The following is a 12,700-nucleotide window of genomic DNA, read 5'->3' as shown; positions in this document are numbered from 1 at the left end:
GCACATCTCTATCAAGGCAACCTTTGCTACTGATATTAATATATAAGAGATGGGCCTAGGTGATTCAGTGCTTAGCTAATGCTAATATTAGCTACAAAAACAATGCAAAATAGCCGATACTACACTATTTGGTAATGACTGACTGACTGAGCACCGGCAGTATGTCATCTTATTATCAGCGTCATTGATTGAATTAATCATAATTCATCGTCATCATAGCAGAGCACACACACTTCCTCCCTGAGAGTCCCTGTTTCCCTGCATGCTCTCAGTGCTTACTGCTCACTACACGCCTGCTGCTCTGCCAGGCAGTGGCCTGGGCCAGCCACCTCTCCTCCTTCCACCTGTTTCTGCGTAATGGTGGGTACTGCTGTTGCGGTAGATGTTGAGGCTATTGCTGCAGCATCTGCATCTAGATTCTTAATATTTTTGGCCTGCAAATTCTCCACACCCACCTTCTTTTGTCTTTCCTTATCCATCTTGACAGTTGACAAAGACGCCCTCCTCCATCAACAGATGTTTGGCTCTGAGCCGCGGCGTCTGACAGCAGGAACAGAGAGAATGGGGTGGAGGGGTGGGCCATTAAGAGATGGGATTGGGCCAGCCTGGTGTCATTATAGGAGGTGAGCCAAGGGGACTCTGCCCCCGCTTTATGGGACTAACGTTTTTGTTTTTATATTAAAAATTGAAATTATATCGGCCCCAAGGTGTGTCTCACAGGTATGTCAGGTCACCAGTCACTGGGTAGAAGTGATAAAGTGATCCGTGTTTTTTTCTGTACAAATCATGTACGTATAAAACATTATCCCTCAGTGTTGTCAATGTTTTCTGCTTCATACTGTGAGCAGCTCTTGTTCAGATGAAAAACAGTACGTCCTAAAATACAAACTGAAGTAAGCACATGTGAGACTGGGCTGTGCACCCCCTCTACTGTGATCCTCCTCCTCCTCCTCCTCCTCCTCCTCCTCCTCCTCATCGTCTCCTGTGGGGCCTGTTGGATCTGAAGAATGTGTAAAGGTTGACTTGCTATTAACACATGGCTTTGTTTTTTTCCGTAGAGGGGAAGGAATCAATTAGTTTGGATTAGCCAGCTAATGCTTTGATTACATAGCAGAGGACAGAGCATGTGCTGCCACCTCCTTTCCAGGGACAGAATAGCAGACAGACAACAGGTGTGATGTGTTACTGCTGATAAGGCTGTCACCCTCCAGCCCCCGCCCCCAGGTTAGCACTGTTAGCGCTGTCAGCACCGTTGCCATCTTAGTGCTGTTTACGCTGTTAGCTGTTCACCTCCATGTTGAGGACCGTGTGTAGACAACCAACCTGAATCATGCAGTGTGTCTCAAATCACTTACTTCCATTAGTACACTTCAGTCTTGTGCACTATGTACACTACGTACTTCTTGCTTGTCTCAAATTGCGCACTGCCGTTTTACACTTACTGGAAGTGGCAACAGCTTTTTTTAACAGCTTCTTCTTCTGCTTTTTAATTCCCAAATTGCAAACGCACAGTGGAGCATTATAGCCAACATTTTACCGCTGTCTCCGCCCGCACTTAAACCAAACATACGCCACAATGTCAGTGCTAATTGAAATGTGCTACCGTAGCTGGGAGCAATTTAGCTAGCTAGCAAATGCTAACATTAGCTAGTGACCATGGTATCAGGAGGATATGCCCTTCAAGGCGGGTTGCAGTCCAAAAGTGGGTCGTTGGTCTATTCTGAACGGCCTGGATGTGACTAATGAACTTGTCTAATTTGTAAAAAAAACATGTTGTTGCTTGTTTTGAAGTACAGTGAAGAGCTTTTATTTTGAAGTGCCGTTTCCTGCTGTAGAGTGAGTGACTAACTGATAACAGAGACAGCAAACTAGCTCAATGACATGGCCAGACGCAAGTATGACGCTGAATATTTGAAGTAATGACTAAGGAGAAATCTGGAGCAGTTAGGAACCACTGTTTTAAGGTGTCCATCATCGGCATTAGCTTTGTCCATAGCGACTTGGGTTGGGAATGCTGCTTCAAGTCCCTGTGCGGACCAAAATAGGTCATGTGGACTGGTGCCAGATTGCCTCCTGGGCACTGTTGGGGTGCCCTTAAGTAGGGCACTGAATCCCCAACTGCTCAGGGTGCCTGTCCGAGAGCAGCCGCCTTACTCTGAAATCTCTCCATTTATTGCATGTATAGGTCCTGTTAGTGCATGTGTGTATATTTTGAGCCTCTGTTGGCCGGTCCACACCTCTGTGTCGGCCATTAAAAACTGATAATGGACACCTCGTCGAGCATTATCCCTCACTTATCTGATACTATATAAAACATGCAACACAGGAGCACATGATTGAAGACCTGTTAAAGAATGAAATATGGCAACGCTAATGTTAACGCTTCCCCGCCATTGAAGAGAAGGTGCTGTTACACATCTTGTGAAATAACACAGCACTGCAGTGTCCAAAAGCAAACAAAGAAGAAGATCAGCTGGAAACCCTAAGAAATGTAGCAGCTTGTACACTGAACGAAAATGCTGGCGCCAAAGGAAAAATTTACGGTTGTGCAAGTCGTGGAGATGTTGATGGACTCAGAATTCAACACTTCCTGTTTTAATCAACATTCTGAATCCGATTTAGACGAAGGAGCAAACGAGTTTGTTGGGACGAAACCGGATCATCATGACAGTGACATGGTGACCTGTCCAGGGTCTACTCTAATGTTTGCTGGGATATCCAGATGCACACACCCCTGTACAGAATATCAGTTTGGATAATGGATGGATGGATGCGATTTAAGAAATGTATGAGTAACTGTGATTGCTCTTGGCTTTTGTAGTGTCAGTTGTTCGCAGAGATCTACTGTAAATCATTTAATTATGTTTGGAAATTCACATTTTGCCAATTTTAGTGAAAGAAACAAAGAAATACATCAAATCTGTGAAAACATGATCAGTGCAGATAAAATTTGCAGCAGTGCCCAGTCTGTGTTGAGGAGCCTGTCTGAGCACATCAGTTGTCATTTTAGATATTGATATTGATCGACTAATCTGCCAGACATCTAAAGAACTGTGATCCCAATCTCAACACCCTGAGCTGCAGTCACGATCAAAACATGACCTGAGCCATGGACAAGCCATATCCTGTCTTGTGTTTGCTTTTCAAAGTTACTAATGGAGGCCTTTCTACATAAGCTGTAGGGAAAAGAGTTTGATACTTTTTCTCTTGGCTTCATTTTAAATCATCAGACCAGAAAGCCCAAGGTCACGTTTGAGAGGTCAGAAAGGACTCACCTGCTTATTGTCATTTAGCGACCTGGTCTCACTCTGAAGTCGTCGAATTTTTTTTTTCCCCCGTTAAAGGGGTTTTTTTGGGGAGTTTTTCCTTATCCGCTGCAAGGGTTATAAGGACAGAGGGATGTCGTATGCTGTAAAGCCCTGTGAGGCAAATTGTGATTTGTGATATTGGGCTTTATAAATAAAATTGATTGATTTATTGATTGAATAACAGCACTTGGGCAGTTGCCTCTGGTGTCAGACACCGATGAAAAAAGCCGTCCTTTCATGTCGACATGCTACGAGGCTGGTCGCTGTTATTATGGATGCACGGCGCACAGTGGCATCAGAGGGAACGGGGCGTGACAGTAACGTAAATTGACATTCATGCAGTCAGCATGCCAATGGCCGCTCCTTCTATACACTGTGCGATTTTAACAATCTTATAAGACTATTGCATGACACACTGTGAGAACTTTGGTACGACGTCAAGTTTGATGTGTGCAGATTGTTTACTACTGAATCGCAGGTTATGACATACGTCAATATGCAACGTCATCAGCGTACGTCATCCATCTGCACCACCATAGGTAGCTTGCTCACCTGGAAGTTGCAGTTCCTCCGCAGTTTCCTTCCATGCAGCGTCTTTTTTCTGGCGGTCATGATAGCAGCTGGAGGAAACATCAAATCAACAAGGCTTCTGCTGCCACAGCTCCACCAAACTTTCCTCTTTCTGGGAGTTCCACACACTTCTTTTTGTTCGTTTTACCTCCATGGCAAGCGATCATTTGTTTGGGTTTAGCGCCGGTGTCGCGGTGACCATTGCGTCATTTCGTGCTGCATTTCTATTGGTTGATTAGTAGACGTAGGTCGTAGCAGCTGTCACACTGTGAGATAGTCATCCTAAATTTAAGGTTATCTTTGGTCGCAAGACGTTGACAACGGCCGTCCTTGAACCTGTCTCACAGTGCAACGTAAAACCACCGTTTTAGAGCCACGACCAAAGATATCGCCACGTGTCTCCCACGATGGTCATCTTTCCTCTGGGACTGCCCAAAATCGCACAGTATATACCGGCCATTAGACCTTTAACTTGAACCTGTGAAAACTGGGAGCAAAAACAGAGTTTTTTTACAGTAAATATTTTAATGGTACATTTTTATTATATAGGCTACGCCATTTTATGATTGCTCACCTTTGTGGTACTTGTATTTTCTTTTACATTTTATAGAGTGATATGCTTCAGTGTTAAGTTAGTCAACAAAAACTACATGTATGATGAAAAATGTTGAGTGACACCCTGTTTTACAATGATGTTGAGACAAAAACTAAATAAAACTTTATGTGGATGAATAAAAATGAAAACACAAAACAAAAGATGAACATTCGTGACTTTTTGGACGGACCAAATGTACAGAGCTGTAAAGTTGTCCACCATGGTACCAGTTAGCTGCTAGCTAACCGTAGCTTTGGTCTGTGACGTAATAGGTCAACAGGAAAAAGGTCCAATACTAACAAGCTGAAAGGAGGCATATCTCCACCTATCGTAGAGGAGTCGCACATACTTGCTTGTGTACAGGGACAAGAACAGTAGTGTAATTAAAAGGTCTGGTCAACTTGAAACTGTAGCTCAACTTACCTGTGCATGTAAACGTACCGTGTCTTGCAGTGAATCCAGCTTCTGAATGATCAGCTTCTCTGCGGTGGACAGAATAGCTAGTTGTGCTAATGCCAAACCTAACACTAGATGAGTTTATGGTGATGACTGGATTCATTGACGAGAGTCTGTTGTATCACTGCAGAGCAGGGTCACATGGACACTACTACAATACTCTACTCATGGTAACACTAGCACCTGGCCTTGTGCTACCATTCTGCATATATCTCTGATCTGGTTGCATCTCTTCTCTCACTTTGGTGCCATGTCCTCTGTGCTCGTCATGAAAGTATCAAACCAACAGGAAGAAGCAGTTCAAGATCAGGACAATAATCACAGTTCTGCCCGTGGCCACAGCATTACAATAAAGGCCTGTTTATTCCATCATAGGCTGAGCAAAGTCCATGAGCATGTCTCCCAGAAACCATGAAATCTAAACAGTGATGTTAAAAATTAGGTTTTCAACCCTCTTACATTGTAACTGACAGAATGGCATGTTGTAGAAGTTGTCAGATGGAGTCATCTCCTCAGGTCTGGTCCAGAGAAATGTCAGCAACAAGCCACTGAAACAGACTGTACATTTTATTCAGTGCAGGAGGAGAAAGCTGTGGATTTGAGATGGTGTTCGGAGGTAAACAGCTTACTCAGACCAGGAGGCATGAAGGCTTTATTGGTATGTATCATTAATTGAAACACTAACAACCCTGGAGAGAGTCTTGATCTACTTTGTAATTATCAGCTCACCAGTTGCCAGAAAAGAGGCTCCTCCACAGGGGAGACAGAGACAAAGCGAAGAGAGACATACAGACACAGAGAGGGAAACTGGTAGGCATATATGGAGAGAGAGAGACAGACAGACAGACAGACAGACAGACAGAGAGACAGACAGACAGACAGACAGACAGACAGACAGAGAGAAGCCCTTTTTACACAGAGATCACACGGTAGGGCTGCGATGAAGTCCTCTCATTTTGCCACCTTTGCTTTTTCATACAGAACCAAACGATGGCCGCGTAATGTCAATCCAGTGTGTGATTTTAGACAGCGTGCCGGAATGGTGGAAGCTAAAGAGGCACAAAAGGCGTGACATATAACACAACAGCGTCATAAAACACACACGTCAGCTCTTTATAAACAGTAATAATGGCAAAACCTTTGGTGTTCCCCTGAGCTTTCATCTAGTGTCACAGAAACATTATACCTGGTAAAGAACAGCGTGTTAGCATTGCTGTTGCACACATGTTAGCATGTTGATGTTGATTAGCTCAAAGCAATACAGCAACCCCATATAGATACTAGCATGGCTAGACTTCCTATATATTCTTTTCATATGCTTGAAGATCCAATCATTAAAGAGGCAACAAATAGGATTCAGGATGTCAGCCGACCAACACTCGCTACCCGCTCCCTGGTTGCGGTGATTTGCGATGCTGGCCAGCTAGGAATGAACTAGCAGCCAGTACAGTACAGTCCTCTCTGGTCTAGCTAACATTTAGCCGTGTTACTTACTGATCCATTAGAAAGAAAGCTAGCTGGACATGGGTTTTGAAGCCTCTTTGGTCACGGAGCTCCCTCCATCTCTTGAACGCCTGACTGAGGTTTACTCTTGTTTTTCCTCTTCTTTTATCACTCTCCTTTTTGCTCTTCTTTGCCTCCTCACACAGATTAGCTCCTTTTCTTTTGCTAGGCCGTTTTTCACTTGTCTCCAAACTTTGTCCGTCTGCCATTGTGCTCGTGACTCAACTATCTCATGCCCAACTCCTCATAAGGACCAGCTCCAGTCCCTGATTGGCTGACCGACCAGTTTCACAATACATGACGCATTTCCTGCCGTAAAGCAGATTTTTTTTGCCAAATTTCGGCACCGGCGGCAGAAGCTTATTGCAAAGATTGCAAAGCCACTAAGTAACCTATGTAAACACTGATAGTCTGATTTTACTGTGGACACTACCCTGTGCAACCCACATTATTTTCATCATGATATATTTAGGAAAAGGTGCTATCTGTTGCCTATTTAATCAACCCTCTAAAAATGGACCTGGTCCTGCTGGCGGCCACGGGAGATGATTGTTTGCACAGGCCTGTTTAACCGTCCCATTTGAGGTGTTCTGGGCACGTCCCACTGGAGGGATTACATATCTCGTCTGGCCTGGGAACGCCTCTGGATGCCCCAAGAGGAGCTGGAAAGCGTTGCTGGGGAGAGGGACGTCTGAGGTGCTTTGCTTGGCCTGCTGGCCCTGCAGCCTGGCTTTGGATAAGTGGATGAAAATGGATGGATGGATGAAAAACTCGCCGCGGTTTGAACGGTGGTTACATAACCTCCAAAACCAGCCACAACCCACCCTCACTCAGTGATGGTTCTCTATTGACCAATCAACGGACTGTGGTGTTTCCAGCTCCAACTTTTAGTATTGCATCAGTGTGTTAGGTTGCCCAACAGAGAGGTGACGAAAATAACGGTTCTGTTGGTACCATCCACAATTTCTCACAATGAATAACTGTTCTAACGTGTACCGCACTGAACCGGACTGCTCTGTGGAAATGAAGCTCTTGTCATTCAATCTGAAGGACACCTTCATTTTTCTTTCAAAGTTTGCATTGTTAATTATGGATTTCTTCTAAAACTAAGTTTGTGATTGTCACAACAGATTAACTTACACTGAAACTGCAAACCACCTTAGAACTACAGTGTATTCTCCCGGCCCCTTGATGTGACCTGGGTACTCCAGTGAGAACACAGAGCTGCACTGGCTGCCTCTGCAGAGCTGCCCCTGCCTTCAATCTCCACTTCCTCCCATGCCTGCCACAATTATTTTCATTCAAGAACATGGGCCTGCAGGACCCGCCTTCACATCAGGCGGGAGAAAGACACTGCATGAATATCTTATGAAGTGTGACATGCCAGATAAGCCTGGGCTGCTTGAAGCATGCTACTTTGAAGTTTTCTCCGCTGCCGCTTTGCCTTTTATTAAGAGCTGTTTATTCACACGCGATGATGAAATCAAATCTTGTGCGCTACCCTCCACTCGCCTGCAGAAATCAGAAAGCCATACATTTTGACCCAAATGTTTATAATCAACTCGTGTTTCATTCTGGTCACGTTCGTCTTGTAGCTGTTGCTCGATTCTGTGTAAGAAATCTCTCGGTGTTAATTTGTGCGTGCTGAGAGAGAGATTGATGCATTTCAAAGTGAAGTATGCGCCTCTTAGCTAAGGTGTTTTTTGCTTGCCTAGTCCTGTGATGTATTGACTGTATCTGGGTCGCACTGCTGCCTTTGGCATAATGGTGTAATAAAACACAATGTAAGCATTTCTCATATCACAACCACAACACGCCTATTTATAGATTCTCAGTCAGAGTGATGTCGTCCTGGCAGCATACCAGTTCATTATAAGTGGTTGTCTCTTGAATGTGTCACTAAGGAGTGACTGAAGGCAGATTTCACTCCACAGTAAACAAAGAAATGTCTCCTCAGTACATTAGAGTCTAACGACCCCTTCAAGAAGCCAATTAACATGTTGGAACTATGGCCAACTTGTTCTCTCCTCATATAATCAATCAGTAAATCATTTATGTATCACATGGTATTTAACCTTTAATCCTGTGATTTGGTCCGTCTTTGCGTCTCGTTGGCTGCTGCTTTATAATCGCCCATGTTTCCAGAAGGTTCTTGTAATCGATGGTTTCTGGTTGTGGAATTGGTATTGGCCCCACCCCCTGAACACTGGCAGTGCTGCTCTGCAACCGCCTCTGAACGTTGTAAAGCGTTGATCCACAGCAGGAACACGACAACTCCTCACACTCCCACTGTCACACCAGCACACACCTCCTCTCCTTCTCTCACCAGAGTCCTCTGCTCCGTCACATCGACATATATAACAATCAGCCAGCTGGTTGAATGGTGCTGTGCAGCATTTAGGCCAGTTTATGGTGAATCAAAGGATAATACAGTTCCTGTTGGAAACTGATGCAGCACTGATGTTTATTGGTTTATCGTGTGGTGGTGTTTATGTTTTGCTGATTGTGTTTTTGTGAATGTTTCTTGCTCTCATGTCTCCCTTAGAAAAGAGATCTTACTCTCAGTGAGACTGCCTGATTAAATAAAGATTATATTATAAATGTATCTGGGAACGTAGAGAGTGAAATAGAAAATTTAGGTGAACTGTATAATTCTGACACAAACTGTCCGTCCGGCCCGTTCTTATCCTAAAGTCGTCAAATACTGCTGCTTTGTGCGTGATTTTTGGCATCAGACACCTGATGTCAAAAACTACCTTAAGCTGTGGTATGATACGGCACCGGGTGGCGTCAGTTTGTAACACAGCCTGATGGCACCTGTTGTGGTGGTGTGATATGCCGCTGGACAGCGTCAGGTTGAAACGCTGACGGTAATGATGTAATATAAAGAGCCAGAAAGTCCCTATACAGCGGGCAGGATGGATGGATGGGTCAAACGAAGCCCAGACTTTCACTTCTGGTGTCAATTTAGAGCCAAACAACGATGTTTATTTCCGAACCTAACCACATGCTTTTGTTGCTTAAACCTAACTACGCACTTGTGTTGCCTCAGCTGTGCCATGTGTTTTTGTTGCCTTAACCTAACCATACGCTTCTGTTGCCTGAACGTAGTTGCGCACTTCTGTTGCCTAAACTTTACCGTGTGTTTTTGTTGACAAAACCTAACCACACGCTTCTGTTGCCTGAATGTAATTGCGTGCTTTTGTTGCCTAAACCTAACTACGCACTTGAGTTGCCTAAACCTAACCATGTGTTTTTGTTGCCTAAACCTAACCACGCGCTTCTGTTGCCAAAACCTAACCATGTGTTTTTGTTGCCTAAACGTAATTGCATGCGTCTGCTTTTGTTGCCGAAACCTAAACACGTGCTTCTGTTTCCTAAACGTAATTGCGTGCTTCTGTTGCCTAAACCTAGTTACATGCTTTTGTTGCGTTAACCTAACCATGCGCTTCTGTTGCCTGAACCTAACCATGCGCTTCTGTTGCTTAAACCTAACTACGCACTTGTGTTGCCTCAACCGTACCATGTGTTTTTGTTGCCTAAACGTAGTTGCGCACTTCTGTTGCCTAAACTTTACCATGTGTTTTTGTTGCCGAAACCTAACCATGCGCTTCTGTTGCCTGAACGTAATTGCGTGCTTTTGTTGCCTAAACCTAACTACGCACTTGAGTCGCCTAAAACTAACCATGTGTTTTTGTTGCCTAAACCTAACCACGTGTTTTTGTTGACATCCTGGCGTTGGTTGCGGCTCTCTGGAACGTCACCAGGAGTCGCAGGAGGATGCCTAGTGTGTAACACGTAGACGTGAAAGGCCACTGACAAAGCGGTGAAATGTGACGACTTGTGACGAGGACATTTTTGTCCGTCACAGCTCACAGAGCCACGTTCTCTGATTGTCTGACTGCTGGTTGTTTTCCTGTTAGATTTTGTTGGTGCGATGTTGCTGTGTGATGTTGCCCACAGCTTAGCTATTACCCTAGTGGCTACAACATTATTATAACTGATAGAAAAACTACCAAACAAGTATCAACAGATTGCCCCTTAATGTCCTCTACCTCATCTTCTCCCCTCTCAGTGTCTCCTGACTCCTTGTCAAGTTTTTTTTCTTAACTTGTTAAAATCTCATTAGCATGCAGGGCTAAGCAGCATGATGGTAACACACTAACAGGCTGATATCACTTCTTGCCCTGGTGTTACAGTGATTTGACACTGTTGACACACTTTACCTGGGCACCATGGCAACGTTTCTTATGGTCGATGCTTAAAAATGGCACATTTGTCACACCCATGTGATGCAGTGATACAGAAGTTTATTCATTTAAAGGCTTTGTTCTGCATAAAGTAAATGTCTCGGTTGTTAACAGCAAAGACAGACTTTGGATTTTGTTGTATTTGTGATCAAAATTGTGCTTTGGTCTCGATTTGACTTTTATCGTCTAAAAGGTGTTTGATTGTGCTTTAATGTTCTCTACAAGTGTGTGTGTGTGTGTGTCAGGCTCTGAGTCTTTTCATGCTTTAATGCTGCTGCTGTGCGGTGGGACACCTGCACTCACCAGACAACAAAGCTCATTAGACACTCCCCGGGGAGGAGAGCGAACACTCTCCTGCTCCTCGTGACGGGAAGAAGACAAAGAAAATATGCCTGTTGTACTTTTCTCTGATGTCATATTTACTGTGGCAGCTTTTTGTATCATCTCAGGTAGTCTTCCTGTGTGAGGGCAGGATCTAAAGCACATTATTCTTTCCTTTATTCATTATCTGTAAACACTTATCCTGTGGCTGTGGCTCAGCAGGTAGAGCGGCTCGTCGACTGATTGGGAGGTCAGCGGTGAGATCTCCAGCTCCTCTCGTTTGTATGTTGAAGTATCCTTTGGCAAGATACTGTCAGACAACCTGTCAGAAATGTTGCAGACACCTGACAGACTGAACTGTGGGCACATTTAANGTCCCTCTCTAGTTTGGAGAACGTGAGACAGTGTCTCCTGTCCTCTGTCAGATCATGTCCCGCTCTAGTTTGGAGGACGTGAGACAGTGTCTCCTGTCCTCTGTCAGATAATGTCCCGCTCTAGTTTGGAGGACGTGAGACAGGTCTGATCATGTGAGTTCGTCTAAATTGTGTGTTGAACATTGTTTATTGACGAGTGTGTCCTCTCCTGGTGAGGAGCTGTATCATTCAGGGAACTCAGATAAAACCAGTAAAATCAGCTCCTGCATTGTTTCCCTCACTTTAATTTCTGCTGTTGCCATGGTCACACAGCAAGTCGAAAAAGTTGAACCACATCTGTGTCTGATTTGTGCCTCTAACCCAGTACAATGGAAGCCAGTGGAATTGTGTGTGTGTGGCCCAGAGCAGTGAGTAAATGAATGTTGAGAGTTGTAAAGTGTCTCTGTTCCTGATGTTCCTGCAGAATTTTAGAGCGTTTGTTCCTTTTTTCACTACCTGTCATTTTACAGCTCTGTGACAGCGCCAGCCGTGGCCAGAGGCGTTATGTTTTCAGGTCGGTCGTCTGTTCATCATTGCATACATTCGTCCGATTCTCATACACAAGACATCTGTAGAAGATGGACTCAAGGATGAACTGATGAATTTGGTGGTCAAAGGTCAGAAGTCAGATATTAAATACTGGCATACATCAAATAAATATCAGCTGCTTCATAAAAAAAAGGAAAGACAAAAGACTACAACCACAGTGTAGAGATACTGAAGTCATTAATTCAACATTCAGCCACAGTCCACTGGGATCAGAGGGAGAGATTAAAACATCAGGCTGTCAGAGTGTGTGTGCTCCCAATGTTTGTTGTTTGTTCAATAGGAATCTTAAATGGTCACTGTGAACAACTATGAACTGTGTGTGTGTGTGTGTGTGTGTGTGTAGCCTAATGGTTGCCTCAGCAGTCGAGCAGTGACTGTGGGACTCCTCATAGGCTGAGCAGGACAGTGACAGATGGACCTGTAGGTCTACAGAGGACTCCACTGTGTTCACACACTCACCACTGCTTACATGAACTGCTCTCTGATTGGCTGGATATGGAGCCTCATTTCTGCATGAATGGTCCCGTGTGTGTGTGCTTATGTGTGTGTTTGTGTGTGTGTGTGTGTGTGTGTGTGTAACAATAAGCACATTGCATATGTGTAGAAATTAGTGCATCTGTGTGTGCAAAAATTACGTGTAGCATTGCTGCTATCCACCTTTCATATATATATGCACATATATATATATATATATATATATATATATATGTGCATATATATATATGCTGTTGTGTG

The 12,700-nt window shown here is 44.2% G+C and overlaps 1 protein-coding gene across 4 annotated transcripts in view; it reads left to right on the top strand.

Moving 5' to 3' along the window:
- Positions 1-12,700, top strand: part of plppr5b (phospholipid phosphatase related 5b) — a 170,055-nt gene that overhangs the window by 29,703 nt on the left and 127,652 nt on the right. Inside the window, exon 1 of one of the 4 annotated variants that reach the window (XM_050056095.1) lies at positions 5,568-5,587. The exons of the other annotated variants lie outside the window; for them this stretch is intronic. Within the exon in view, the coding sequence (XP_049912052.1) occupies positions 5,573-5,587 (15 nt within the window). The 5' untranslated portion in view covers positions 5,568-5,572. Of the gene's footprint in view, positions 1-5,567; positions 5,588-12,700 lie in introns of those variants that run through there. 4 annotated transcript variants of the gene reach the window in all.

The sequence above is a fragment of the Epinephelus moara genome, chromosome 11, assembly GCF_006386435.1.
Source record: "Epinephelus moara isolate mb chromosome 11, YSFRI_EMoa_1.0, whole genome shotgun sequence".
Classification (NCBI taxonomy): domain Eukaryota; kingdom Metazoa; phylum Chordata; class Actinopteri; order Perciformes; family Serranidae; genus Epinephelus; species Epinephelus moara.
The sequence above is the reverse complement of the archived record's forward strand: the minus strand, read 5'-3'. Positions and strand labels throughout refer to the sequence as shown.